The sequence below is a fragment of the Microcaecilia unicolor genome, chromosome 14 (assembly GCF_901765095.1).
Source record: "Microcaecilia unicolor chromosome 14, aMicUni1.1, whole genome shotgun sequence".
NCBI lineage: Eukaryota > Metazoa > Chordata > Amphibia > Gymnophiona > Siphonopidae > Microcaecilia > Microcaecilia unicolor.
The window spans coordinates 39,616,722-39,643,768 of NC_044044.1; the positions used below are offsets into that span (position 1 = coordinate 39,616,722).

General features: G+C 44.9%; 1 protein-coding gene, 1 long non-coding RNA gene and 1 other non-coding gene across 4 annotated transcripts in view; 2 read left to right on the forward strand and 1 right to left on the reverse strand.

Moving 5' to 3' along the window:
- LOC115458331 overlaps positions 1 to 5,896 on the reverse strand; it is an 8,312-nt gene extending 2,416 nt beyond the window's left edge. Inside the window, exon 1 of the long non-coding RNA XR_003940039.1 lies at positions 5,766 to 5,896. This is a non-coding gene — a long non-coding RNA (uncharacterized LOC115458331). The remainder of the gene's footprint in view (positions 1 to 5,765) is intronic.
- KHDC4 (KH domain containing 4, pre-mRNA splicing factor) lies at positions 4,380 to 24,041 on the forward strand. 2 transcript variants are annotated; one of them, XM_030188212.1, is made up of 14 exons: positions 4,380 to 4,474; positions 5,967 to 6,231; positions 10,756 to 10,884; positions 11,533 to 11,612; positions 11,979 to 12,031; positions 13,487 to 13,650; positions 13,922 to 14,133; positions 14,513 to 14,573; positions 14,800 to 14,857; positions 19,661 to 19,914; positions 20,581 to 20,742; positions 21,176 to 21,288; positions 21,667 to 21,755; positions 22,707 to 24,041. In XM_030188212.1, exons 1-14 carry the CDS (start codon positions 4,443 to 4,445, stop codon positions 22,901 to 22,903), a joined length of 1,869 nt encoding a protein of 622 aa, XP_030044072.1. In that variant the 5' UTR covers positions 4,380 to 4,442; the 3' UTR covers positions 22,904 to 24,041. The 2 variants fall into 2 exon arrangements, with proteins under 2 accessions (XP_030044072.1, XP_030044073.1); XM_030188213.1 differs by having other exon boundaries at positions 10,762 to 10,884.
- On the forward strand, positions 13,710 to 13,837 carry LOC115458480. Its single transcript, XR_003940078.1, has one exon.
- Positions 24,042 to 27,047: the final 3,006 nt, after the last annotated feature.

Here is a 27,047-nt window from a genome sequence, read left to right on the forward strand (position 1 = left end):
GAGTTGATGCTGCTTGTTCTGGATAGAGTTTCACCCTTACCTGAGGAACCAAGGCAGGTGCTTCTTAGTTTAGTCAGCTTTTCAGGATATCCCCAAGAAGATCGGCATGCAAATCTATATCACGTATATTCCTTGTGGGTTTCCGAAAAACGGCTGGGTATGCCGTGAGGATTAGATTGAGAAGCACTGAAAAAGGGGTAAGGGTGGACAGTCTGAGCAATAAACAGAAGGGGTGTATGTGTTAGAGATTTTTCAAATAAATTTAACTGTAATTTATTTTGTGTATTTTGAAATAGAGACTCAGCAGTTTTCCGCTGTAAAGTCTACTGTACCACTTTCTGTTCCCATGATAAGCGTTTGTTTTCTTGCCAGTATTTTGTTCCTGTTTTTCAGGGATGTTATTTTAGCCCTAGAGAAAAGTGTAGTTGAAATGTCCAGAGATTAACTTTTGTAACCTGGGGAGCCCACTGGGCATGCTGGATGGTAAAAATCAAGAGATTGCCAAGCCTGTTACCTAGTTTGTGTCTTAATTTTGTTACCCTGCTGAATTTCCTATTTTATCCTGTCCTCAGTCAGTCTTTTCCTTGAGGCACTATTGAAACTGACTACTAACCACTCTGCCTTTTTAAAGACACGTTATGAGCAGAGAATTGTAAGTTCTGTGTTATTTTCACATAGCCAAGTGGAGTAAGGGTCAACAGCCAATATTCAGCCTTTGTTTGCCCTTTGTTTCACTGTCAAATTTTGCACAGACCTAGCTTTGTGTTTTATGCAGTAGAGAATATCTTGAAATATTTTTCTAGTAGATGACTAATAAATTGTCTGTGAAAGATTATGTAGATACCCTTTATTCTTGTGCTTACAAGAAAAGTAAACACACATTTTGCTGGACTTTGAACCAATGGGACAAGAGTGGAGGTGTGTAGCCATCATTAAAGAGCTGTTCTGTAAGATAGGGCCTGTGGCAGAAGTGGAGATTGTCACTGCTGAGCACTTTACAGTGTAGGAGTTGAATTTGGTGGTGAAGCTGGCCGTGAGTTTTATTCTAAGGTACTGCGTGAAGTATACACTGGCCACTGTTACATTTATTAAGTGAGAATTCCTGGTGGCGGAGCTGGCTCTAGAACGATGAATGGTAACTACAAGGAAAGTTTCAAATTTAGTATTATATTAAGGGGCTCCACATCCTCCTGCGTGTTGTGTTGGCAGGAGTTGACCTTCTGGTTTACAGGCAAGAGTGAAAAAGACCATGTTCGCATTTTAAGCTACAGCGAATATGACTTCCGCTAAGGGCCACGTGTCCCCTATTACTATTTGAACAACATCGTCAAAATACACTCAGGTTATCTACCAGCAGTATTTCAGAGAGACTGAAACTCAGGGGCGTATGTGTGAGGAAGAATGGTTCTTCTTTATTAGCTAAGGTTACCTATCACTGGATAATTTCGCCTACTTGTTTCTTCACACTTGAGTGTTACACAGTGTCTACAAAAATAACACCATAAAACATCATCCAAGCGAAGTAAATGGAAAATGTATTACATCGGAAACAAAGTTAGTGATATGATGGTCCACCTCTAGGCTGTTGTAATAAAAGGGAATGTGGATTACGCACGGTTGGTTTTATGGAGGCCTATAGGCTGGTGATTGCTGCTCTAGGCCATGAATTTTCCTGTCAAATTTCCCATAGATACCTCCAAGTACCACTGTGACAAAGTCAGGTCTCTTTTAGCTGATTGTTCTAAACTTCTTTGCTATTCAAGATGTGACTTTAAGGAGTCTTACTGGTAAGACTGCTTCATGCATGTACAATTTAAAAACTGCATAATTCTAACAAAATAAAACGATTACTGTAATGCTTTGTGTGGTTTGGTCTCTACATTTGCAGAACTTGATTGACAATATTAAGGAACTATCTGGAGCCAGATGGTTGCCCCATCAATCCAGTTCAGTACCTGGTCTGTTGTTAATAATGTGATAAGCAGTGTTCTAAAGTTAAACCTTGGTGATGGTTGGCAGTTTTAATTACTTCATATGCCACCTTTCTCTACAAGAGCTGAAAGTGGTGTACAGTTTAGCAATGGTGATCAAAATCTGCTGTTTACTGTTTGTTAAAACTTATTATACCAGCAGCTTGAAGACTTCTGGAGAAGGTGAGAGCAAGCGGGCAGAGTTGGGTGTGGGGAAAAAATGCCAGACTGCGGGAGAGAGGCATAATCACAGGGTGCCTTGGCGGCCTCGGAGAGCAAGCAAGCAGGCAGGGTGAGGGTGGAGAAAGACTCCTGACTGCGGGGAGGGAATGAAGTGGGGGGGGGGGGGGGGAAGGCAGCACCCCTCATTTGAACAGTGGAGATGCTTGAAGGGTAAGTGAGATACTGAAAGGAGAGGAGAGATGCTAGAAGGGTAAGTGAGATGCTGCATGGTGAAGGCAGAGATAGATGCTAAAATAGGAATTTTTATATTACAGCCTGAGAATCCAGAAAATCAAAAAATCTGGACTGACCTGATCCCCGAGCAGTCCAGATTGTATCCTGTTGAGTACGAGGCAATTACTAAGTCACACTTAGTACTCTGATAGTCATAGGGGAGTTCTGAGTGGCTTCTATTTTGCAAACATCACAGTGACCAGTGATATGTATTTGATTAACCTTCTGGTCCCACTTGTGAAGAAGGCACATTTGTGATTATTTTTGGAGAAATCTTATGCTGGCCAGGAAAGGGCATCACAGCCTGTGAGAAATACATTTTTCTTCAGGACAGGTTGCAAAAATGGTATGCATGAGAGCTGCAAGTGTGTCCTCAAGATAACCTTGATGAATATGCACAACTAGGTTTACATTATTGTCTCCCTTATATGGAAATCTATCATGCATACTATGTAAAACAGATATGGTTATATATTTATTTTGGTCTTTTGGGGGAAGTGGAATGTTGGAAAATGAATATGTATTAGAGAACATGAAATTCTGAACGGTTTGTGGTTGTTGCGGGCTGGAAGTAAATGCCACTGGACTACAGAATAAATAACAGCAAAAACTTGGCCGTATACCCTCCCTGTACCTAGCTGTCCTTAGGTATGTGAACAGCAGTCCTTCCCAAACTTGTATTCAGTGTGAGCCTATTTTAACATTCTTGTAGGGGAAATCTGCTATTTTGCTTTCATCATCTGGGGTCATATCATCCTCTTCCTTCCTCTCACCAATTAGTCAAAGTATGAAGGTAGTAGCAGCAAGGTACTGGTGGCAGCAACAGAAACAGCAGTGCACACAAGAAGCTGTGTCAATATGAGGCATTGACAAACCCCTGTAATCTGCATGACTTCCCAATCTCACAGGAAGCCTATAGAGGAAGAGGCAGGACCTTGTGAACATTCATGCAGAGACTGCCATTTCTGAGTATCTAACCTGAAAAGATTATAATATAAGCCACATTGAGCCTGCAAATATGTGGGAAACTGTGGGTAGAAATGTAATAAATAATGCTAGGGTGAAGAAATAATATGACTAAGGGACATTGGTAATAGTGGAGGTGCAAAGAGAAAAGCTCAGTTGGGAATCACTGGTGTACAACCATGTTAGTTTGGTGTATTTTATTTATTTTAGTTACATTTGTACCCTGCGTTTTCCCACTCATGGCAGGCTCAATGCGTCTTACATATTGTATATAGGTACTTATTTGTACCTGGGGGGGGGGGGGGGGGGGGTTAAGTGACTTGCCCAGAGTCACAAGGAGCTGCCTGTGCCTGAAGTGGGAATCAAAGTCAGTTCCTCAGTTCCCCAGGACCAGAGTCCACCACCCTAACCACTAGGCCACTCCTGCACTCAACAGAACACACCATGGTCTTCAAGGGCCAATTGGGTTTTCAAGATTTGCATGATAAATAGGCATGAGATTGATCTGCATGCAACTTGATCTCATGCATATTCATTGTCCAAATCTCCAAAAGTGGCTAATCCAGTGGTTCCCAAGCTTGTCAGACTTTCAGGATGTCCACATGGCTGGGGACTGAGCCCTGAGGAAAGGGAAGCACTGAGCTAAGCAATGTATGAAGGCCTGAGTTAACCACTTCCTCTTCCTAGTGCAACTGATGATGACGTCAAAATAGTGAGACAGACATTCCTTCTCCTTCCCTAGGCCTAATGCTCTTCTGCAGAAACAGCTAATGGAATCTAAGGAAAGAGATGCAACAATAAAAGACACGAGAGCATCATCTTGCCTAAGAACGTTACAGTTAGTTAAGCCAATGCGCCACGTCATAGGCCTTTCCGGTTGCCCAAATCAAAGATGGCGTCTCCGGCGCAGGAAGTGGCCCGCGAGTCAGGGCGGAAGCAGTCGTGCGACGTGCGTGCGTGCTTCACGTGACGTGGCGGCGCCGCTGGTCCGGAGCAGAGAGAGAGAGAGAGGGGAGGAGAGGACGGAGCGAGCGGCGGGTGGTGTTCGCCATGTCTGCAGGGAGCGCTCGGGCGAGCGGCGGGTGAGAGGACGGGAGGCGGCGCCTCGGGGGGAGGGGGAGAGAGAGAGGAGGCCGGGGGGGCGGGGGGGATGGCGACCACCGAGGGGGAGGGGAACCGCAGCCCCTCCGGATCCCGCTCGACAATCGACAGCTCCTCCTCGATGACGTCATAATGTGGAAGGGGCGTGTCTTAGGGGGGTTTGAGAGCCTGGAAACGTCTCCCCCCCCTCCCGGGACATCCACAGGCTCCATTAATAGCCTTTGGGGCGCTTGTCACGCTACCCCCCAATAAATGGTTGGGGATTTCCTTACCCAGCAGCAGCTCCCTTCCTTCACCCTGTTTACACAACACTCCTGACAACATAGAGGCGTATTTTCAAAGCACTTAGCCGTCCAGAGTTCCATAGGGTTCTTTGCAAGGCCAAGTGCTTTGAAAATATGCCTCATGTCCTGTTTCCAATAGTGGCCAAAGCCATGTGGCAAGGACCTGGCAGACACCCAAATAGTAGCAACGTTTTATAGGCGACCAGTGGCTTCCCCATGACCATCTCAGTAGTCCTGAAACGGTTACACGTGACATAACCCTTTATCTTGGGCACAGCCAAAGAAGTTTGCATATTATATACAGCAAGATAGTGGATCAATAATGGAAGAGGAAAAGGACCTCAGACCGGTGACGTCTTAATAAGATTACATACATATAGATATGAGGACCTATGATTAAATCTCAGTGACTATATCAATGTAATCTTATTGATTAAGACGTCACCTTTTCCTCTTCCATTATTGATCCACTGTCTTGCAAATCATATATCGATCCGCTGGTTTTGGCTGCTGTATATAATATGCAAACTTCTTTGGCTGTGCCCAAGATAAAGGGTTATGTCACGTGTAACCGTTTCAGGACTACTGAGATGGTCATGGGGAAGCCACTGGTCGCCTATAAAACATTGCTATTATTTGGGTGTCTGCCAGGTACTTGCAACATGGCTTTGGCTACTATTGGAAACAGGATATGAGGCATATTTTCAAAGCCTTGCAAAGAAACCTATGGAACTCTGGAAGGCTAAGTGCTTTGAAAATACGCCTCTATGTTCTCAGGAGTGTCGTGTAAACAGGGTGAAGGAACTGTGCTCCACTTAGCTTCAAGTACATGAAAATGAAGCAATCTATGTAATCTTATTGATTAAGACGTCACCTTTTCCTCTTCCATTATTGATCCACTATCTTGCAAATCACATATCGATCCGCTGCTTTTGGCCGTAGTTTTCTAAATTTAGCGGAGTTTTTCTTTCCCATTGGTTTGTGTTACTTTGGCATGTTATAAACAGCTACTTATTTTGCACATGGGGCAGTAGAGTGTTAAGTGATTTGCCCAGAATCACAATGTGCTTGATATCTGAGATGAATAGAGGGGACATTGGAGTGTTGCATTATACCTTTTTCCTCTTCAACCACCCACTTTCACATTGTCTTTATTTATGAGTAATTCTATCTGTTTTTTTCCTTGCAGGCGGCGCAGCAAGTGGGATCAGCCTGGTCCACCCGCTTCACCTCTGTTCTCCCCTGGTGCGGTGATAGGGGGAGCCCTGCCTGCTGGGCCTCAGCCTGTTGGATTTTTCCCGGGCTGTGGAGATGCTATGATGGGAAATGCTGGAAGCGAGGGTGTCATTGCGCCCTCGGGAGCCCTGGATGCCGCTGCAGCCGTGGCAGCAAAAATTAATGCTATGTTAATAGCAAAGGGAAAATTAAAGCCATCCCAGTGCACGTCGGACAAGGTGATTTTAGGTGTCTGTTTTCTAAGAATACTTAGCTACCAGAAAGTTCAGTGATGGTACTGAGAATGCAGTGATTTAGGAGCCTTTTACAGGACTGAACTAAATTTTAAGGCCAAGGTTTTCTGACTGGAAAATGACCTGTGTGTTGGTAACTGTCAGCAGTCATTGCAATTTGTTACAAGCAACATAATGAAGAAGCAAGCAATCGTGTTCCATTTGCTTTCTGCTTTGGCTGAGTCTAGGTGAAAGGTTGTAGTCTATCCTAGAGAAATATCTGTTATATTTCTTCTTTGAAAGGATGAATTTTTACTTTTGGGTGGATTGTTTTGAGTTAATAATAGTAATAATGTAATGTGTGAGATTTACACAACTTTTAAGTTTTTCTGAATATTGAAAGCCTTGCAGACTTTTCAGGATTCAAGCTCTGTGGACAAGCGAGATGAGTAAGCCCACACGCTGGTGATGTCGTCATCCAGTGGCACCATAGCATTGTTGCTCACCCAGAGCTCAGAAAGGTCTAAAAAAGTGTGTTAGAGGATCCACGTACGTGGAGAACTCAATAGATGCCACGGGGCAGCAAACAGAGATAAATGAAGTGGGAAAAATAAACCAGGTTTATCCGAAGACCTGGGACCAAACAATAAAATCAACACAGTTTATTAATGTTCCCTTAGAAATAGCTTCACTGTTGCATCAGTGCTTACTCCAGTGCCTTACGGTTTGACGCAACGGTCTTTTTTAAGACCAACTTTATGTTGCTATTTCAAGCCTTCTGTTTTTCAACCTAAATGTAAAATGAGACCATCAGTCTTTCCTTAAGACATAAGACTCCCGATGCAGGCCGCCACGCCGAAACACAATGTTGTGTCGAGTCATTTCTAAGGAAACATTAATAAACTGTGTTGATTTTATTGTTTGGTCCCAGTTCTTTGGACAAGCCTGGTTTACTTTTCCCCACTTCTTTTATCTCTAAAAAAAAAGTGTGTGCCAGCCACCTTCCTTTTTCCACTCCAGGGTTTTTTTGTTCATCCACCCTTCCTCATGGTTGTATCCCCCCAACTCTTATACCTTTCTTTTGCTGTTTCTCCAACGTGGCTGGTCCAGAACCTGGATTGAAGATAAGAAGGGAATCTGTAGTATTCATCGCGCTCCATCATGGGTACAAGTGCTGTGTCGGGTGCCTCATTCCTTCCCATCAGATTGAATCCTGCACTCAGATGTCACCCAGAGCCTGATGGTTATTGCTTATGTGATAACTGGCTATATTGTGTTTTACCTAAGATATATTCGTTTTGAATGTTCATTTGCAAACCTTTTCTTTTGTTAAGCTGCTACAGGTGTTCTTTCCAATCATTGGATTGGATTTATTACTTATAACCCTCCCTTATCCAGGGCGGCAAACAAAAATACAATACATAAAATCACATAAAAACAAATTCTTCATGATAAACAGTCAAAAAGGAAAAAAAAATTAAAAAACAATGTCCAAATCCCGTAATTAAACTAAGAAGCAGCACCAACAGACTCATAATATGCTGGGCATATCAAATGAGTTTTCAATTGTTACTTAAATGTTTGTCCGTGTCACTCGTTTTTAAGTCCACTACTAGGCAGCTTATTCTACTCCCAACAGTCCAGTCGCTGAAAAAGTTCCTCTTTTGGTTATGTCCAAATGCACTTGAGATAAAACAGGCGTTACAAGGTCACAAAACGTCAATGATCGTAATTGACGAGATGGAACATATCTCTGTACCACTTGATTCAAATATACAGAAGACACCTGATACATAAGTAATTTATATTTCACATGAGCAGCAACTGGTAACCACCTCAGTCTTTTCAGTTAACAGTAATATGTTCAAACCTTGGCAGATCAAACAACAAATATAAGTACATAAGTAATACCACACTGGGAAAAGACCAAAGGCCCATCAAGCCCAGCATCCTGTCCCCTACAGCGGCCAATCCAGGTCAAGGGCACCTGGCAGCTTCCCAGCTGAGTTCTGAACCATCTGCATAGATTTGATACACATAGCAGATAAACTCAAATAGTAAGACTGTGCCCCCGAGGATGTGCCCTCCAAGGCTGCCATCAGCAGTACAGGTTCCAGTGCTCTGCCTTCTTTGTTGGTCTCTTTCATGCCAACTTACCGCAGCTCAGCATCAGGCTCCCTCATCCCTCCAGCTTCCTTCTGCCCCAGTATCCATGGTATCTCCCCAGATGAAAAGAGAAAGGTACCATCCTCTGCTCCACAAAATAGCTGGTCATCGTAGTTCTGTTGATCGCCCTCCACGTCTTACAAGTCCAGTTACCATGGCACCGATGGGCCGCCTAAACGCCAATCGTGCTTCATCTCCATGGTCCCCTTCTCCAGAGTAGCATAGTAAATGATGGCAGGTAAAGATCTGAACAGTCTATCCAGTCTGCCCAACAGTCATATTCATTATCAAGTCATGATGAAACCAACAGTGAATGTGATATAAAATACTTGACCATGGTTACACAAACTGTCTCCGCTACTCCTATGGACAGCTGGCCTCTGTGCTGGAGAGCCCTCTTCCCTCACTCCAAAAAAGAGTTCGCGCACAAAATTGAAGAGAGACAGAAGCAGTGGTCGCAAAGCTCCCCGCACCACACCAAACATTGGTATGGAACGAAGAGTCCCCATGGCAGTCTCTGAAAGCTCTCCCTATTGTGCCAAGCAGCAGTACAGATCCAGGAACCCCGTGGACACAGACACAGCTCCAGCCCTGATCCTAGGTACCCTCGAGTGTACCCTCGGCCTAACATGTTTTATGAACTGCTCCAAACGCAGCACCAGGCACAGGAGCCAACTTTTCAAAATGGTTGGGGGTGCTAACCCCAATAGAAATTAGCCCTCCCTGGACATAGTCAAAGAGTTTGCTCAATATCAGGGGTGCTCCAGTGCTCACAGTCCTCACAGAGCTGGCTCCTATGCCATCAGGTACCTTAAGTGGCATATCACCACAAAGAGAGGAAGATTTTACATTGGTCACCTCTGCAGCTTCCATATTGCTCCTGGACCTCGTCCATTAATATATGACAGAGCACATTCCACTTTCAATAGGAGCCCAAGCACATCTCCTGGGGTCTTGGTGCTCCCACACCGATGGACTTTGCTGCTTGGTCACCATCAGGAACTATGATTGAGGAAGAACCTTCTCTTTCACTGCCATCTCTGCAGTCCGCCCCCCCCTCCCAACCTATTTTCCTATTTTATCTGAGGAGAGGAGACCCAAGTGAGTCCAGCTTTACCATTCTTCTCAAAGCGTATGCACAACATACGACCTGAGGTTGTAAAAGACCCCTGAGGCAGGCCTTTGGGCTGAAACACGGCCGTGTCGGGTCATCATCTATCATCTTTTTATATGAATAAATATATTTTTTTGGGTATCCTCATTCGTTCTCACTTTTTTTGTTCTATATCTTTTGTTCTCTACAAGTTGTCTAGAGATGAGAGGTCACAGATGTTTGCTCGTCTGATTAGTGTTAGGTTAGCGAGTTATTTGAGGTTGTTATGTTTCTTCTGAGTTTCTTCTTACTGCTTGTCCTTGTTCCATTGCTCTGTTCCATTGTTCTATTACCCTTGCAATACGTAGACTTTGTCTTAACTTAACTCCTCACAATCAGACATATAAACGGCGAGTGACCATACTCACTCGCAAATGCGCAGTAGAGACTTCCCTCTCTGTCCCGCCCACGCGTCAATACGTGATGACGGGGGGGGGCGGGACAGAGAGGGAAACTGCGCCGCCGAGGTTGCTACCGCTCCCCCCCCCCACACTCGGAGTCGCCGCCGCCACCCCTCCACCCGGCCCGGGCCCTCTCTTCCCTTCTGAACTTACAGATCCATTCGCCGAACGCAGCACCGCACATCAGCTGAGCTACAGTGAGCCCTTCCTTCTTTGCCTGTGGCCCCGCCCTCCTGTGACGTAACGTCAGCGAGGGCGGGACACACACAGGCAGAGAAGGAAGGGGCAGCTCAGCTGATGTGCGTTGTTGCGTTCGACGAATGGATCTGTAAGTTCAGAAGTGAAGAGAGGGCCCGGACCAGGTGGAGGGGTGGCGACGACTTCGAGGGGGGGGGGGGGAGCGGTGGCGACTTCGCGGGGGGGAGGGGAGCGGTGGTGACCGCGGGGGGAGGAAAACCTCTATACCAGCCCGTTTTTACGGGCTCAACGGCTAGTATAACCATAACCGAGTTGTAACAAGTTGTACTTCCATTAACACAATGTATTGTAAGCCACACTGAGCCCGCAAATAGGTGGGAAAATGTGGGATACAAATGCAATAAATAAATAAATAAATAAATACTGAGGAGCTGGACTGAATGCCAAGAGAGAGAGGTCTCAGCTCAGTTTTCAGTTCTCTGTCTCCTCCTGCTGGTGGTTGGACACAACTGTCCCCCATTTCTGAAATAGTGGGAAGGTTAGACCTCATTTCTGCATCCTTTTGTTTATGGAGAAACCCCCATTATAAGTAAGTAACTTCATTTTCTGCAGTTGCAGGTACCGTGGAAAGGGACACCTGCGAACAAAAATAAAGATGACCTAGTGGTGGCAGAAGTGGAAATCAATGACGTTCCGCTGACCTGCAGGAATCTGTTAACGCGAGGACAAACCCAAGACGAGGTGAGTACAGGTAGAGCAAGACAGAATCCAAAGAATAGAGATGGACCAAAAAATCTTGGCAGCCAGAAGTAAGATGTGACAAACTTTATTCAGCACCACTCGTGTATATGACCTGACACAGGGCCGTGTTTCGACAGGACACACCCATCTGCTTCAGGGGTCTTACGCTTACAGTAGAAACACAAAAAGAGTCGGTGCAGAACGATGAAACTCGTATTTGACAAACTACTGACTCCCAGTGAATTTTAATCGGACGTCTTCAAGCCCGCCAAAAGTTAGCATACTTGTCGGGTCATATACACAAGTAGTTATGATTAAAGTTTGTCTCATCTGGCTGCCAAGATTTTTTGGTCCACCCCTATTCTTTGGATTCTGTCTCGGATTATACGTAGGGGTGAGCACAGTAGAACTTCATCCCTCTGCTACTGGAGCAGGGGACTTGCATTTTGACTGACTCGGCAGCTGAGAAATCAGGTTGGTGATGTTCACGATAGACTGAGCCCTCTCTTTTTTTTTTTTCCTTGTTGCTGTGTGAGTGAGATCCCTCAGGGTATACATTTTAATGTCAGTGCACATATTGCTTTCTCTGGCTAGGTCTGGATCCATGTGCTCTTTTGTTTCATGGCTTTCCTCTCTTGTGTTACACAGATAAGTCGAATGAGTGGAGCAGCCGTGTCTACTCGAGGAAGATTTATGACCACAGAGGAGAAAACCAAAATCGGACCTGGGTTTGTAGTCTGGTGCTTTTTTTTTTGGTCTTGGTGAAATCAGTCTCCTGATTTTGCCTACTGTCTTGTTCAAAACTACAAAGGAAAAAAAGGATGCTAGAAAATCCAACAACTAGGTGATCGGATAACAGTATGAGCCTCTGATGGCTTAAGGATGCAAATGTTAGAGGTCTTTTCCATGCATTTGTGGCTTATAGTTTTCATAGCTTTGTGCACGTGTGCTTTCGCTGTCTGGGTTTTTTTTTTTTGAGGGGGGGTTGAGGAGTTAATGGAGACCTTTCCATTATCCACTGTTTGCAGTAGGAGGTTCTAGTGAAGAAGCACAGTTTGTGTTTGGTGCTTATTGTAATTTTTCCTCTTCCACAGGGACCGTCCACTTTATCTGCACATTCAAGGCCAGTCCCGGGATTTGGTCGACCGTGAGTAATCTTGCTCTGTCTCTTACGTTGAGGGCAAGCAGGTTTGAGCTGTCCGAGTGTTCCTGTTCTGAAACAGCCACAAAATTCATTCTCTTATTCACGTGATTAGCTACAGATAAAGGAGTGGACTGCAGAGCGTTGTTCTTGCTGAGACCTCTCAGGGCCCTGCTTATTTTGATGGAGGGATATACCTGACACAACTCTTCAGCTTTTGCATGCTCTTTGTCATGGTCTGTGATATGAGAGGGAAAGTGACCGAGTGGTTAGAGCAATGGGCTGAGCACCCGGGAAAACAGGGTTCATTTCCTGCTTCTGCACTTCTGACCAAAAAAGTTACTTTTTCTCCCATTTCCTCAGGTAGCAGCTTGGGCGGGGAACAGACATTGTGCACCTGAGTGTTTCTCACCACTGTACAGCACTGTGTACGTGCCATACAAATAAGTGTTATTAAAAAAGGATAAATGAGAATGAGGGTCTTCTCTGTATCCTGTATGTGGTGCATCCTGAATGGATTAAACTGTAAAAACAGTCCATTCCTGGTACAGGAAAACTCTTAGAAGGAAATTTGCCACTGTTGGGAGCTTGGCAGCAGGTATTTTTAATGTACATTGTGTAATCCTGTCCCTTGCCCCTGGGGAGGGGAACAACTTCATCCCTAGAGGTTGGCATAGGCGCAACCAGTAAAAATCTTTATTGGTATCTCACTGAGCCAATGTAAAATATTTGTTCTCTCTGGAGCAGGTTGTCACCCAGTAGCTAGATGCACAGACTGAATAACAAAACTGCTCAGCAAATCTTTCTTTCGTTATTATATATATATATATATATATATATATATATATATATATATATATATATATATACTGTTGTAAGTTTTGTTTCTCCTAAATCATGTGATTTCTCCTAAAATAACATGATCAAATATGGATTTTCCTGTTTCCTTCCATTACACAATATAGTAATATAAAAAAATGGCAGTTTCCTCCATTCTATTATCCTCTCCTGCTTGTGTTCACATGCACACTTAATGCCTTATCAGTAAAACGTGCTCCCAGCGTGCCAAAACCATCTAGCAAACTAGTATGAAACACCTGATGTCTTTCCTCTCTGAACACATATTTCTCTCATCACCATCAAGGTTATATCCATTTGTATCTGCCATATATGGGCCACATAGCCTCAGTTCCTCCTGAATTTCTCTTTGGCATGTGATATGTACTTTCCATTTACATGCAGCTGCAGGGAGAAAGTAAAATGATGCTGATGACAGCAAGTGTACAAAATGTGAGGGCTAGCAGGGCCATCTTACAGCCCTAGTATAGAGAGGAATATACATTTCCCTCTTGAAAGGCCAAAGGTACAACGTGAGCTGTCGGTATTTAAATTAAAAGGTAACAGGAGATGTACTTGAACGATGAGGCATTTGACATATTAATAATGTGTATTTCCGAACAGGGGCTGTAAACCGTATTAAGGAAATCATTACCAACGGTGTGATGAAAGCTGCTACCGGTTCCTGTCCTACTTTCAATGGCGCTACAGTGACAGTCTATCACCAGCCTGCCCCTGTTGCCCAGCTCCCACAAGCCACCAGACAAAAGCCAGCATTCCCATCAGGAGTAAGTGAAGAGGTGGCTCGGTGTTTGTGCTAGGGCCCTCTGGAGCAGTGGAAGCTGTCACCGGAGGACTAAGAAAGTTGAGTCTGTGAAGTAGGGCTCTGCTGATACAATCCTCCTAAAGTAAAGAGCTGGAGAGAGCAGCCCTGAGCTCAGATTAGCCAGGAACTGTCTGTGCCAGGCAACATTTCTGTCCATTGGGTTAGTGCGAGTCTGGCTTTGTGCTGCTTGTTCTTAGTACTAGAGGGGTAATTAACATGTCTCTTGTTGCCAGATGCACTACGTACAGGACAAACTCTTTGTGGGTTTGGAACACGCCATGCTGACGTTTAATGTGAAAGAGAAAGTGGAAGGTCCGGGTGGTTCGTTTTTGCAGCACATACAGGTCGAAACTGGAGCCAAGGTGTTTCTCCGGGGAAAAGGGTCTGGGTCCATAGAGCCAGCGTCCGGCAGGGAAGCCTTTGAGCCCATGTATATTTATATCAGGTATGGTGGGGCCGTGATGATTGTGGGGGGGGGGGGGGGGGGGGGGGGGGGGAGGAGGGGCGGGAGAGCATTGTTGGGGAAACGAGAGAGTTTTGACAATCAGTTACTTATTTTGTTAAAAATACATTTCATCACTGGTTCCCAATCCTGGTCCTGGAGGCACCCCAGCCAGTCAGGTTTTCAGGTTATCCACAATGAATATTCATGCTAGAGATTTGCATGCACAGCCTCCACTGCATGCAAATCTCCGTCATGAATATTTCTGATAACCTGACTGGCTGGGGTGCCTCCAGGATCAGGTTTGGGAACCACTGCTTTACATCCTTATGTTGGGTGTTGGGTCATTTTTAAACAATTTTTTTTATTTTCCTCATATTAGTCATCCGAAACCAGAAGGCCTAGCTGCAGCCAAAAAACTCTGCGAGAACTTGTTGGAAACAGTAAGTGAAACTTGGGGAGGGAGGGAGGGGTTGGGATGGGGCATGGTGTGTATGTGTGCTACAAAACACCCGTCTACACACACTGGAAAAACTCATCTCTGCAGCTGTTGTGCACTGAATGGAGCAGAATTCCTCCATGTCCTGAAAAGCTCCTGATCTGATGATGTGGGATTCAGTGCACATTCACTTTGTCCTGAGCAGTAATACCTTTTCTTTGATTTGGCAGGTTCACGCGGAGTATTCTCGCTTTGTAAATCAGATAAACACAGCCGTCCCGTTACCAGGTACAGCTCTTTTTGTGTACTGTGACAAATGGGCCACACCGGGGGGGGGGGAGGGGGGGGCACACGACTTGTGTCCGTTAGAGAACGGCACAGAATTTTACAAAAGTGAACGCGCAAGGGTTGTTTGTGCAGTTCTATTCGTGCCACCTTCTGATAGGAACATAAGTACATAAGTACATAAGTACATAAGTACATAAGTAGTGCCATACTGGGAAAGACCATAGGTCCATCTAGCCCAGCATCCTGTCACCGACAGTGGCCAATCCAGGTCAAGGGCACCTGGCACGCTCCCCAAACGTAAAAACATTCCAGACAAGTTATACCTAAAAATGCGGAATTTTTCCAAGTCCATTTAATAGTGGTCTATGGACTTGTCCTTTAGGAATCTATCTAACCCCTTTTTAAACTCCGTCAAGCTAACCGCCCGTACCACGTTCTCCGGCAATGAATTCCAGAGTCTAATTACACGTTGGGTGAAGAAAAATTTTCTCCGATTCGTTTTAAATTTACCACACTGTAGCTTCAACTCATGCCCTCTAGTCCTAGTATTTTTGGATAGCGTGAACAGTCGCTTCACATCCACCCGATCCATTCCACTCATTATTTTATACACTTCTATCATATCTCCCCTCAGCCGTCTCTTCTCCAAGCTGAAAAGCCCTAGCCTTCTCAGCCTCTCTTCATAGGAAAGTCGTCCCATCCCCACTATCATTTTCGTCGCCCTTCGCTGTACCTTTTCCAATTCTAATATATCTTTTGAGATACGGAGACCAGTACTGAACACAATACTCCAGGTGCGGTCGCACCATGGAGCGATACAACGGCATTATAACATCCGCACACCTGGACTCCATACCCTTCCTAATAACACCCAACATTCTATTCGCTTTCCTAGCCGCAGCAGCACACTGAGCAGAAGGTTTCAGCGTATCATCGACGACGACACCCAGATCCCTTTCTTGATCCGTAACTCCTAACGCGGAACCTTGCAAGACGTAGCTATAATTCGGGTTCCTCTTACCCACATGCATCACTTTGCACTTGTCAACATTGAACTTCATCTGCCACTTGCACGCCCATTCTCCCAGTCTCGCAAGGTCCTCCTGTAATCGTTCACATTCCTCCTGCGACTTGACGACCCTGAATAATTTTGTGTCATCGGCGAATTTAATTACCTCACTAGTTATTCCCATCTCTAGGTCATTTATAAATACATTAAAAAGCAACGGACCCAGCACAGACCCCTGCGGGACCCCACTAACTACCCTCCTCCACTGAGAATACTGGCCACGCAATCCTACTCTCTGCTTCCTATCTTTCAACCAGTTCTTAATCCATAATAATACCCTACCTCCGATTCCATGACTCTGCAATTTCTTCAGGAGTCTTTCGTGCGGCACTTTGTCAAACGCCTTCTGAAAATCCAGATATACAATATCAACCGGCTCCCCATTGTCCACATGTTTGCTTACCCCCTCAAAAAAATGCATTAGATTGGTGAGGCAAGACTTCCCTTCATTAAATCCGTGCTGACTTTGTCTCATCAGTCCATGTTTTTGTATATGCTCTGCAATTTTATTCTTAATAATAGCCTCCACCATCTTGCCCGGCACCGACGTCAGACTCACTGGTCTATAATTTCCCGGATCTCCTCTGGAACCTTTCTTAAAAATCGGAGTAACATTGGCTACCCTCCAGTCTTCCGGTATTACACTCGATTTTAGGGACAGATTGCATATTTCTAACAGTAGCTCCGCAAGTTCATTTTTTAGTTCTATTAATACTCTGGGATGAATACCATCAGGTCCCGGTGATTTACTACTCTTCAGCTTGCTGAACTGACCCATTACATCCTCCAAGGTTACAGAGAATTTGTTTAGTTTCTCCGACTCCCCCGCTTCAAATATTCTTTCCGGCACCGGTGTCCCCCCCAAATCCTCCTCGGTGAAGACCGAAGCAAAGAATTCATTTAATTTCTCCGCTACGGCTTTGTCCTCCTTGATCGCCCCTTTAACACCATTTTCGTCCAGCGGCCCAACCGACTCTTTGGCCGGTTTCCTGCTTTTAATGTATCTAAAAAAGTTTTTACTATGTATTTTTGCTTCCAACGCTAATTTCTTCTCAAAGTCCTTTTTTGCCCTCCTTATCTCCGCTTTGCATTTGGCTTGGCATTCCTTATGATCTATCCTGTTACTTTCAGTTGGTTCTCTTCTCCACTTTCTGAAGGATTGTTTTTTGGCTCTAATGATTTCCTTTATCTTACTGTTTAGCCACGCCGGCTGACGTTTAGTCTTTTTTCCCTTTTTTCTAATACGTGGAATATATTTGTCCTGAACCTCCAGGATGGTGTTTTTAAACAGCATCCACGCCTGATGCAAGTTTTTTACTCTGCGAGCTGCTCCTTTCAGTCTTTTTTTCACCATTTTTCTCATTTTGTCGTAATCACCTTTTCTATAGTTAAACGCTAGCGTACTTGATTTCCTAGTTTCACTTCCTTCAATGCCAATATCATCTGGGAACATTTTCTGTCTTAGCTGAGAACCTTCATCTTACCTCTGGGAACAGTTCTGCTCCTAACTGCATTTTAAAAGCCAGAAGTAAGTTTAGGTCTTGACTTGCCACTTTTGGCCTGTTAGGCAGAGTGGATGGACCGTACGGGTTTTTATCTGCCGTCATCTACTATGTTGGGAAGTTTGCTCAGGAGTCTTCTCCCCAGCTGTGGGAACTTTGCTGTTTGAGGAAAGAGGATGGATGGGAGCCTTGGTTAATAACCATTACAAATGATGACCAGAGATTCTTCCACTTGCAGGCTTATTTTCGAAAGAGAAGTACGCCCATTTTTTGACACAAATCGGAAGATGGGCGTCCTTCTCACAGGGTTGCCCAAATTGGCATAATCGAAAGCCATATTTGGGCGTCCCCAACTGCTTTCCGTCGTGGGGACGACCAAAGTTCACAGGGGCGTGCCTAATACATGGGCATCCTCAACCCATAATGGAAAAAAAAAAGGGCGTCCCTGACGAGCACTTGGACAACTTTACCTGGTCCCCTTCACCCGTAAGGGCTATGATAGTGGTGTATAGTTGTGAGTTTTGGGGGGGGGGGGGGCTCAGCACACAAGGTAAGGGAGCTATGTACCTGGGGGCAATTTCTGAAGTCCACTGCAGTGCCCCCTAGGGTGCCCGGTTGGTGTCCTGGCGTGTCAGGGGTACCAGTGCATTATGAATGCTGGCTCCTCCCATGACCAAAGGGCTTGGATTTCGTCGTTTCTGAGATGGGCGTCCTTGGTTTCCATTATCGCCAAAAATCAGAAACGACCAAGTCTAGGGACGACCATCTCTAAGGACGACCAAATTTCAGGATTTGGGCGTCGCTGACTGTATTATCAAAACAAAAGATGGACGTCCATCTTGTTTCGATAATACGGGTTTCCCCGCCCCTCCATCGGGACGTTTTGCGAGGACGTCCTCAGCAAAACTTGAGCTTCCCTTTCGATTATGCCCCTCTTGGTGTAAATGAGCAAATGTGTTCCCATTATTTAATCTTTCACAATGTACAAAGACCAGGGGACATAGTAATACTTCTAAAACAATTTCACTCAATGCACAGTTAAACTCTGGATCTGGTTGCCAGAGGATGTGGTAAAAGCAGTTACGGACATGAAGGTAGACCTGGGGAAAGCCATTGCTTATCCCTGGGGTTAAGTAACATGATTCACAACCTACCAGGCACTTGTGACCTGGATTGGCCACTGTTAGAAGCAGATGGACCATATCTTAATGCAACCTTTGCTCTGCCGCAGCTGACCACCTTCACTGGGAGGCCATTTCAAGCTTCCTTATCTTTGTCTTAAATTCTTTCAAGATTAATATTAAATCCAACACCACATCCCCTTCCAAATGTGCTCATTGACATTTGGATTATTAGAAAAGGGATGGAAAACAAATATGAGGATGTTATATCGCTTCATGGTGCGACCGCACCTGGAGTATTGTGTTCAGTTCTGGTCACTTCATCTCAAAAAAGATATAAAGGAATTGGAGAAGGTGCAGAGAAGGGCGACGAAAATGATAAAAAGGATGGGACGACTACCTTATGAGGAGAGGTTAAGAAGGCTAGGACTCTTTAGCCTGGAGAAAAGGTGGCTGAGGGGTGATATGATAGAGGTCTACAAAATAATGAGTGGGGTAGAGCGGACAGATGTGAAGCGTTTGTTTACGCTTTCTAACAATAATAGAACCAGGGCACACAAGATGAAATTAGAATGTGGTAGGTTTAAAACAAATCGGAGAAAGTTTTTCTTTACTCAGCGCGTGGTTAGACTCTGGAACTCATTGCCGGAGAAGGTAGTGATGGCAGCTGGCCTTGCTGAGTTTAAAGGGGGTCTGGTCAGATTTCTGAAGGAAAAGTCCCCATTGATCGTTATTAAATTTGGGGGTTTTGCCAGGTTCTTGGGGCCTGGATTGGCCGCTGTCGGAGACGGAGTGCTGGGCTTGATGGACCTTTGGTCTTTTCCCAGCGTGGCAGTGCTTATGCACTTATGGACTTTAAGCATAGCTTTCGCCACCTGATAGTCATAACGCTTCTGCTCCGTGCCGGTTACTCCAGTGCCACCTTGGAAACTTGATGGCAGTCGTTTTGCTATCCCTATACCTAGCAAGGGCAGGGTGGTCTCATTTAACAAATTCATTAACCCATTATTGGCCTTGGGAGAAGAGAGAACTATTTTGCTTTTTTTCATCTTTCCTTTTTTTTTCCTGCTGGTTTATTCCTTAAACAATTTTCCACCCTCTTCTCCGACAGGGTACACGCAAGCACCGGCTATGAGCACTATCCCGCCTCAGGCACAGTTTTATCCCTGCAATGGTTACCAGTCCGGTTACCCGGTCATTGCAACGCCTCAGCAGCCAGCTCCACTGCCTTACGTGGTACCGAGCACGGTTACACCCGTTGTGCCGCTGACGCCTGGGATCCTGCCAGTTGTCCCGACTGCAGTCTCGCCTGTGCCTACTCAGTACCCGATTCCACAGATTCAGCCTCCGGCTAACGCTGTACAGGTAAGGAGGGAAAGAGTGGCAAGAAGGCTGTGCTTGGCACCTGCCACGTCTGAGGCTTGCTCTGTAGAAATGGAGACAGCCACAAACAGAAGGAAAAATGGAAAAAGTAGAGTAACGAAAACTCACAGCTAATGTTCAAACCAAAATTTATTCAGAGTTCTTCTAAAACATGGACGACAACCCGACACGACTCGTGTTTCGGCCTAATCGGCCTGCATCAGGGGTCTAGGAAATAGTAAACCAATACGTATATCCAAGACTAGTCATCAAAGGTTAAAAATCCAATTCAACTGAATTCTCAAAACACAGATATAGTAATAGACTTAGTAATAGACTGTATCTGTATGCAAAAAGGAAATAGTCTATTACTATATTCGTGTTTTGAGAATTCAGTTGGATTGGATTTTTAACCTTTGATGACTAGTCTTGGATATACGTATTGGTGTGTCGGGGGAGGTCACTGGAGTGATTTGGCATCTTTCTTTGAATCAGCACGCTGGTTTTCTCATTTAACTCTCTCCGTCATGTTGTTGCTTTCCCTTTTGTAAACTGAACGCCTTTGCTACTGAGGTTGGCAAATATCCATTAGAACTGAGGGCGGGTTCGCTGACCTCGAAGGCAGGCAGGAAAGAGTAAAGTTCTGCTTTGTTCCTCCTGGTTCCACAGACTCCACTGACCAGCCCTTATATCCCGGTCACTGCTGCCGCTGCCCCCCTGAAACCTCTCATGACACCGGTCGTGCAGCCACCAGGCGTGTCCCAGGCGCACAAGAGACGCTTCAGAGAGGAACTGCCAGAGGAACGGGACGGCGGACTGCTCGGCTATCAGGTACAGTGAAATGACGGACTGCGGGGAGAGCAAAATAATCAGGACTGTATTCTTTTAGTTACGCTCCCGCTTTCCACGTCCCTTATTTCTCCTGTAACACAATCCTCAAGAAATAGAGGAATTTTTTGATTGTTTAAAACATTTCTTACAAATACCTTAAAGGGAACCAAAGACACAGATTAAAGGCAAACCAGAGTAACTCACTTCTGTATTTTCCAGTCAGATTTGTCCCTTATGTTTGAAAGCGTTAAGGCTGTGGCCGGGATTAGCATCTTGCGTCCACAGATTAATCAGCGTGACGTGGCTCCTAGCCATGTGTAAATGTCTTTCCTGGTTTGCTGCTGTGAGAGATGGGTTACCGAGAGTTACATTAAGGAGCTGTAACTTTAGCAGCTGTAGGTTTGCTAATGCCACTGTATTTTTCTGCTCATAGCATGGACCCATTCATATGACTAATTTAGGTATAGGCTTCCCTGGTCCCGGTGACAACGATGGAGCAGGAGCAAAGCCAGCTGGTTCCTCGGGCAAGGAGAGAGAGAGGGACAGGTAGGACGTGATGCTGGCTTAATTTTATTCTGGCTCTGACTCGCATGTGTAAGCCTAGGACTGCAGTGGCTGCCTTTTGGTAGAGATACACTTCTGTGCATGTGTCTTTCACAGCCCGTACAAGTAAGCAGGTGTCTTTTTGCTGCTCTCCTGCCTTGATCAGTTGTAGCTCAAGGCAAGTTGTATTTGCCAAGAGTTCTGCTAATCTGACGTGTGAGAGTGGTTGATTGTAAAAGTTTGAGCAAAGGATCGTGTTAACTTTTGAGGCAGCGACAGAGCACTGCAATGCTGGGGATGCTGTATACTGATCATTCCCCATCGTGGCCTGTATCCTGTTAACCATCTTTACTCTTTGTGTTGTCCTTGTATTTTCAACAGGCAGCTGATGCCACCGCCAGGCCTACCAGTGACGGGACGGAAAAGCGATTTAGAAGAGCAGAATGGCTCAGGGACTTCGAGCATCTACGGTGAGCATGCTAGTGAAAAGCATAGAACAGGCAGCCCGCAGGCAGGTTTGCCCTGCAGTGAAGTGCAGTCTCCTTGGGGTGGAGCTGTTTCAGCTTTGACTTCCTTCCTCAGAGTGTCAGGTTAGGGATTACGTCCCTTGCAGTCTGTCATTCCTGTGTTTAATTAGGCTATCGAATGCTGTTCTTCTCGCCTGCTCTCAGATAACATGGTCCAGCAGAGAATCCCAGGGCCCTGTAACTCTCACCACCATTACAATACCCATCTTAGCACATTGTTACACTGTGGGGGTCTCCTACGGCCTATAGTAGCATGACTCCACTGCCGATTGTAAGTACAAAGTCTGGTAGTGTAGTAGAAGTGAGAGGGCTACTTGAAGGTATTCTCATCCATTTGAAAGCCACTTTAAGTGGCTACTGCCGGCATGCTCGACTGTTGAGAGGGCATTAGAGACTTTGTGGTGTCCCATCTGGAGCTCTTTCAAAGCTCTGGCTTGCATTGGGGGGGTGGGGTTCTTGGTATTTGTAAATTCAGTCTGTTCCAGTGCTTTCACCGAGCACAAGAGAGTTCACTGCTTGGCATCTTGCTCCTTCCATTTAACTGTACCGAAATATTTCTTTCATAAAAGGTGAAGCGCTTGTTCTGTAGACCTGCCTTCTAACTTAACTTTTTTTTTTTCTTCTTTTTTTTTGTTTTTTTTATTTTCTCTTTTTTTCTTTCTCTGTGTTTTCTTACATGGCTCTGATGGATCACTTTTGTCGCTGCTGGTGCTGTTTCGTGCGACCTCTGGCCTCGGGTGACCATTGACCCCTGTGTGACCTTAAAATGGTTCCGACTAATGAATATTTTTAATACCCTTTTCATTAATTAACTTACTTGGAATATTTGTCTTTTTGTTTTTTTTTTCTCCCCTCTTGGGTGGATACGGGTTTCTCTTTTGTCTCTCTTTGCAGATTACCCAGCTAAGAAGCTGAAAACGGAGAAGGCGTTTGGCCTGGTGGCTTACGCAGGTGATTCATCGGATGAAGAAGATGAGCATAGCATTCACAAACATGCAAGTACCCTTTCCCAAGGCTGGAGTTTTGGCTACCAGTATCCTGCGTCTCAGCAGCAAGCAAAGCAGCATATGCCTTTCTGGATGGCACCCTAGGGGGGATACCTGACAGCCTCAGCCCGGAGCTTCATCTGTAGCAATAATAGAGCTTGGACTTTTATTTCAGCAGCAGGGAAATGATACCTTCACAGAGGTTACAAATGTGCAGTATTCCCTCTCAAATGCCAGAATGTGTTTGTTTGCTGGCTTCTTGTTGAGGATGAAAATTGGGCTTTGAAGAGCAAATAGAAAGATTTTCCTGAGGGTGCTGCAGTATTTCATTCCCCCTTCCCCCATCCCTGTTTGGTTTCTTTCCCGTCTCCCTTGGTTTAGCATTTCCCGTTGCTGTCGAGCCTCCCATGGAGGTGTAGCGCCTGTGGCCCAGAAGCTCAGCAGTTCTTGATTTCATGGCTGCGAATGAGAAACAGGCCTGGACAGAACTGCAGTGCTTTCTTTGGGTCCTTTTTTTTTGAAGCTTTGTTTTGTATAGACCTATCTGATGTGATAATGTAATACTAATTTTGGCATTTTAATATGACCACATCCTCTGTTTTTGTTGAACTCTTCCCTCTGTTGTGTACAGAGTCTGGGGGTGCTGCTGGCCTGAGGTTTATAATGCCAAACAGCACAGCGGCTTGCCCTGCTTAAAAATGATAAACTGCTTGCCCTGAAGATTTAAATAGAAGCCAGGTAAAAGAGAGCAGCATTTTTTGGTTATTTTTTCCCCCTACTTTACATACCTGAAGTTCATTTTTGGTCCTCCCTGGGCAGAAGTGTAAGGAGTTAGTTTTTCAAGAGTGTTGGCGAGGAATCTCCATGGGGGCTCTCTGCAGATGGTTTATTTTTATACAGCTTTATCTCAGCAGCAATTGACAACTGTTTTGCATGGACTCCCCCCCCCCCTTCCTCCTTAATGCAGCCCTTGTTATGAGGGCTGTAATGTGTGAGGTTGTGTGGAAGCGACTGAGATAGCGGCCTCGTGCTTAAATCTCCTGTGCCAAAAATCATGGTGGTCTTTCTCAACCCCACCTTCCTTCCCATGCCTCAATCGGTCATCACTTTCCAGCACAATTCTCATCTTCATTTAATAAAAATCCACAAATGTCATGTTGTATATTAAATGCACTTCCTTTTTGTGTCTTATGTTGTAAATATTTAGAACAAATTCATTGTAAATAAATCTATAAATATTCCAGCTGCTTGTGGCTTGTCTGATTGATACCTTTCCATGCTGCTCCTGTCTATCCTTACTGTGGCGATGAGCAGGTACAGACACATCCCATACCTGTTCACATCACTTACAGAATCTACTGCTCATTTACCTCATATGGTCACCCCACCGCCTTTATTTTAAAAAGGAGCCTTGGTTCTTGGAGGTTTTCCTGAAACCCTCCATTGCCCCATGTAAGCCGCATTGAGCCTGCCATGAGTGGGAAAGCACGGGGTACAAATGTAACAACAAAAAATTTTTTTTTTTAATCTCTGTTTGAGTTGACCAGATTGCACACCTCGCCCATACACGCTCTTCTGTATAGTGTCTGATGATTTTAACCTGAATAATTGAACTGAACAGGTAAGAATTAATTCATCTTTTTCAGGGTTCTTTGATTAAATTTCATTTTGTCCTACTTTTTTTGAAGTGGGGGAGCCTCGTTTACAACACAAAAACATTCAAACAGTAAATATTTGTTTAGGATTGTCTTGTATCATTTAGTGATTCCTAGCAAGAAGACTAACTGTGTCTGATAGGGAATTGTGACAGAACATTGCCTTTATTAAACCTTTGAAGTACATTTCTCTAGTTTAGCCAGCAGGTGGTACATATTTTAAGTTAAAGTTGGTATAGAAAAGTGCATGCCCTCTTTGAAATTACTCAGCAGTTGTTGCTGGCTGTTGCTTCAGTTTTAGGCCTGAAGAAGAGAGAGAGAGAGCTCTTTGCTTAAGCTCTGTGAACAGCTATATGCCCTGATCTCCCCAGGTATTTTCTAGAAGTAAACAAATGTTTAGTTAGTGTTATAATTGATCCATATTTCAGTTATCTGTTAATGTTTGCTATTTGCACTATTTTGTCCCACTGCTCAATATTTTAAAGAGAATAAACACAATTGTTTGCCCTGTTTGGACTGATAAAGAATCTTGGTGGTTTGTGTGTTGGGTCTGTGAGTGCTTTCTGGGAACTGTGGGACCACTGGGAGTGTGGATCCAGTAACCTAGAAATCACGAGGGATAATTTGAGAGCGGGAGACTCACCCAGAGATGGTTGTGACAAAGTCGGTGGGAGGAGGGTGCTAGTGTAGAGCACAAGTGGCAGCTGCAGGTGGACCTAAGCTGTGCTGGGAATAGACCCTCTTAAGTGGCCGCAGGGTAACCCCAGATGGGTAACTAGGCATTTTGTGACACGTATATTTTAATTTCTGGCAGTTTTTCTTTGGGGGGGAGCATAAGAGATTTTGCCTCTTTGCCCAGGTCTCTTTAAGTGTTAATCACTTTAGTCCATTGTCATTAAACCTTGCAGGAATTGCTGTGGAGTCAAATTGTTATATTGCTTTTTAGCAGAGAGCTATGGATTTACTTTTTCAGCCCTGTCAAGTGTTTGCCTTCATTACCCCTGGTAAGTATGCTACAGAGAATGGGCTGTACAGCAACCTAGAATTGATCTGTGTTTGGGGCCTAATTTGGTTATAGTAAGATGAATAGACTGAGCTTGTAGACAGAGCTGGCTGTTAGGGTAGCCTGCATGACAGGGAGGGAGTTGGGCGGTTTTGTTCTAGGGTAGGGGCTGAGGAGAAAGGAACCTGGATATAGTGAGAAAAGGGAATGCTGTTGTGTTGGAGCTGCCATCCTCACTGAGGGGGAAGGGGATAAACCTGTTATCCTGCCCCCATTTTTCAATTCGGAACAGATTGGAGAATCCCCATTCTTGTAATACTCAGCGGGAAATGATTCATATCTTTTTAAAAAAATGAAACTCTGTTACTGTTGTGGAATGATAGCTTGTACGATCCTGTACATGAATACAGAGAGCGCAGGCCCAGCACACAAAGAAGGCACATATGAGGATGGTGAATTTATTCCTGGGTCAGTATTGTGGTGTGAATCTGTTATGTTGGCTATTCTCATCTTGTACAGGTAAAGCTAGTGCTGGTGGTTTTGAGGATGTAGTGAGAGGTGATAGTAAATTGTAGAGAACCCTTAGTAATAAGCTGTTACTAATTATACCAATATCCAGGGAGCTTTTTATTTGTTGAAGGTGATATCACAACCACGTGAGGTTGAGTTGATTAATAAAACCAGTCTCTGATACATAGATTGCAACCCTCTATATATATCATACGTTTTGTTGAAGGGGCAAGTGCTGTATTTAGCTCTTGTAGCACTAGGTGCTGTCAAAGCCTTGTCACAGTCTAGATATGGTGCTTGCATAGCTTGAAGACCATCTGGTTTTCCCATCTAGCCCTACTTCCTAGAGATGCTAAGTCTCACTCATCAGGCATGTATGACACTCATTTGAAAGCTTTGACCCCCCGTTTCTCACTTACTAGAACTTCACTACTGATCCTGATCACTGCGTTATGAGAGGACAGTCTTAGAAGTAAGCCAAGTGGCCCAACCAGTAGGAAGATACCTGCGCACTGCTTCCTGTCTTCTGCTTCCCCGTCCCTTTTCTCTTTACTACATGTGCTCTGAAACAGATGCATGTATTTTTAAGTGGTGGAAGACAATTTTCAGCTCAAACTCCTACTATTTAACATTTCTAAAGCGCTACTAGGGTTACGCAGTGCTGTAAAATCTAACAAAGAAGGACAGCCCCTGCTCAAAGGAGCTTACAATCTAAAGGACAAAAAAGTGCAGTCAATCAAATTGGGGGCAGTCTAGATTTCCTGGATAGAGGTACAATGGTTAGGTGCCAAAAGCGACATTGAAGAGGTGGGCTTTGAGCAAGGATTTGAAGATGGGCAGGGAGGGGGCTTGGCGTATGGGCTCAGGGAGTTTATTCCAAGCATAGGGTGAGGTGAGGCAGAAAGGGCAGAGCCTGGAGTTGGCGGTGGTGGAGAAGGGTACTGAGAGGAGGGATTTGTCATGTGAGCGGAGGTTACGGGTAGGAGCTTAAGGGGAGATGAGGGTAGAGAGGTAATGAGGGGCTGCAGATTGAGTGCATTTGTAGGTTAGTAGGAGAAGCTTGAACTGTATGCGGTACCTG

Coding starts and splice junctions, on each gene's coding strand:
- KHDC4 (XM_030188212.1), top strand. CDS start 4,443: ATGTCTGCAGGGAGCGCTCGGGCGAGCGGCGG. Junction 13,651..13,921: donor AGCCAGCATTCCCATCAGGA/GTAAGTGAAGAG, acceptor TCTTGTTGCCAG/ATGCACTACGTACAGGACAA. Junction 21,756..22,706: donor AGGGACTTCGAGCATCTACG/GTGAGCATGCTA, acceptor CTCTCTTTGCAG/ATTACCCAGCTAAGAAGCTG.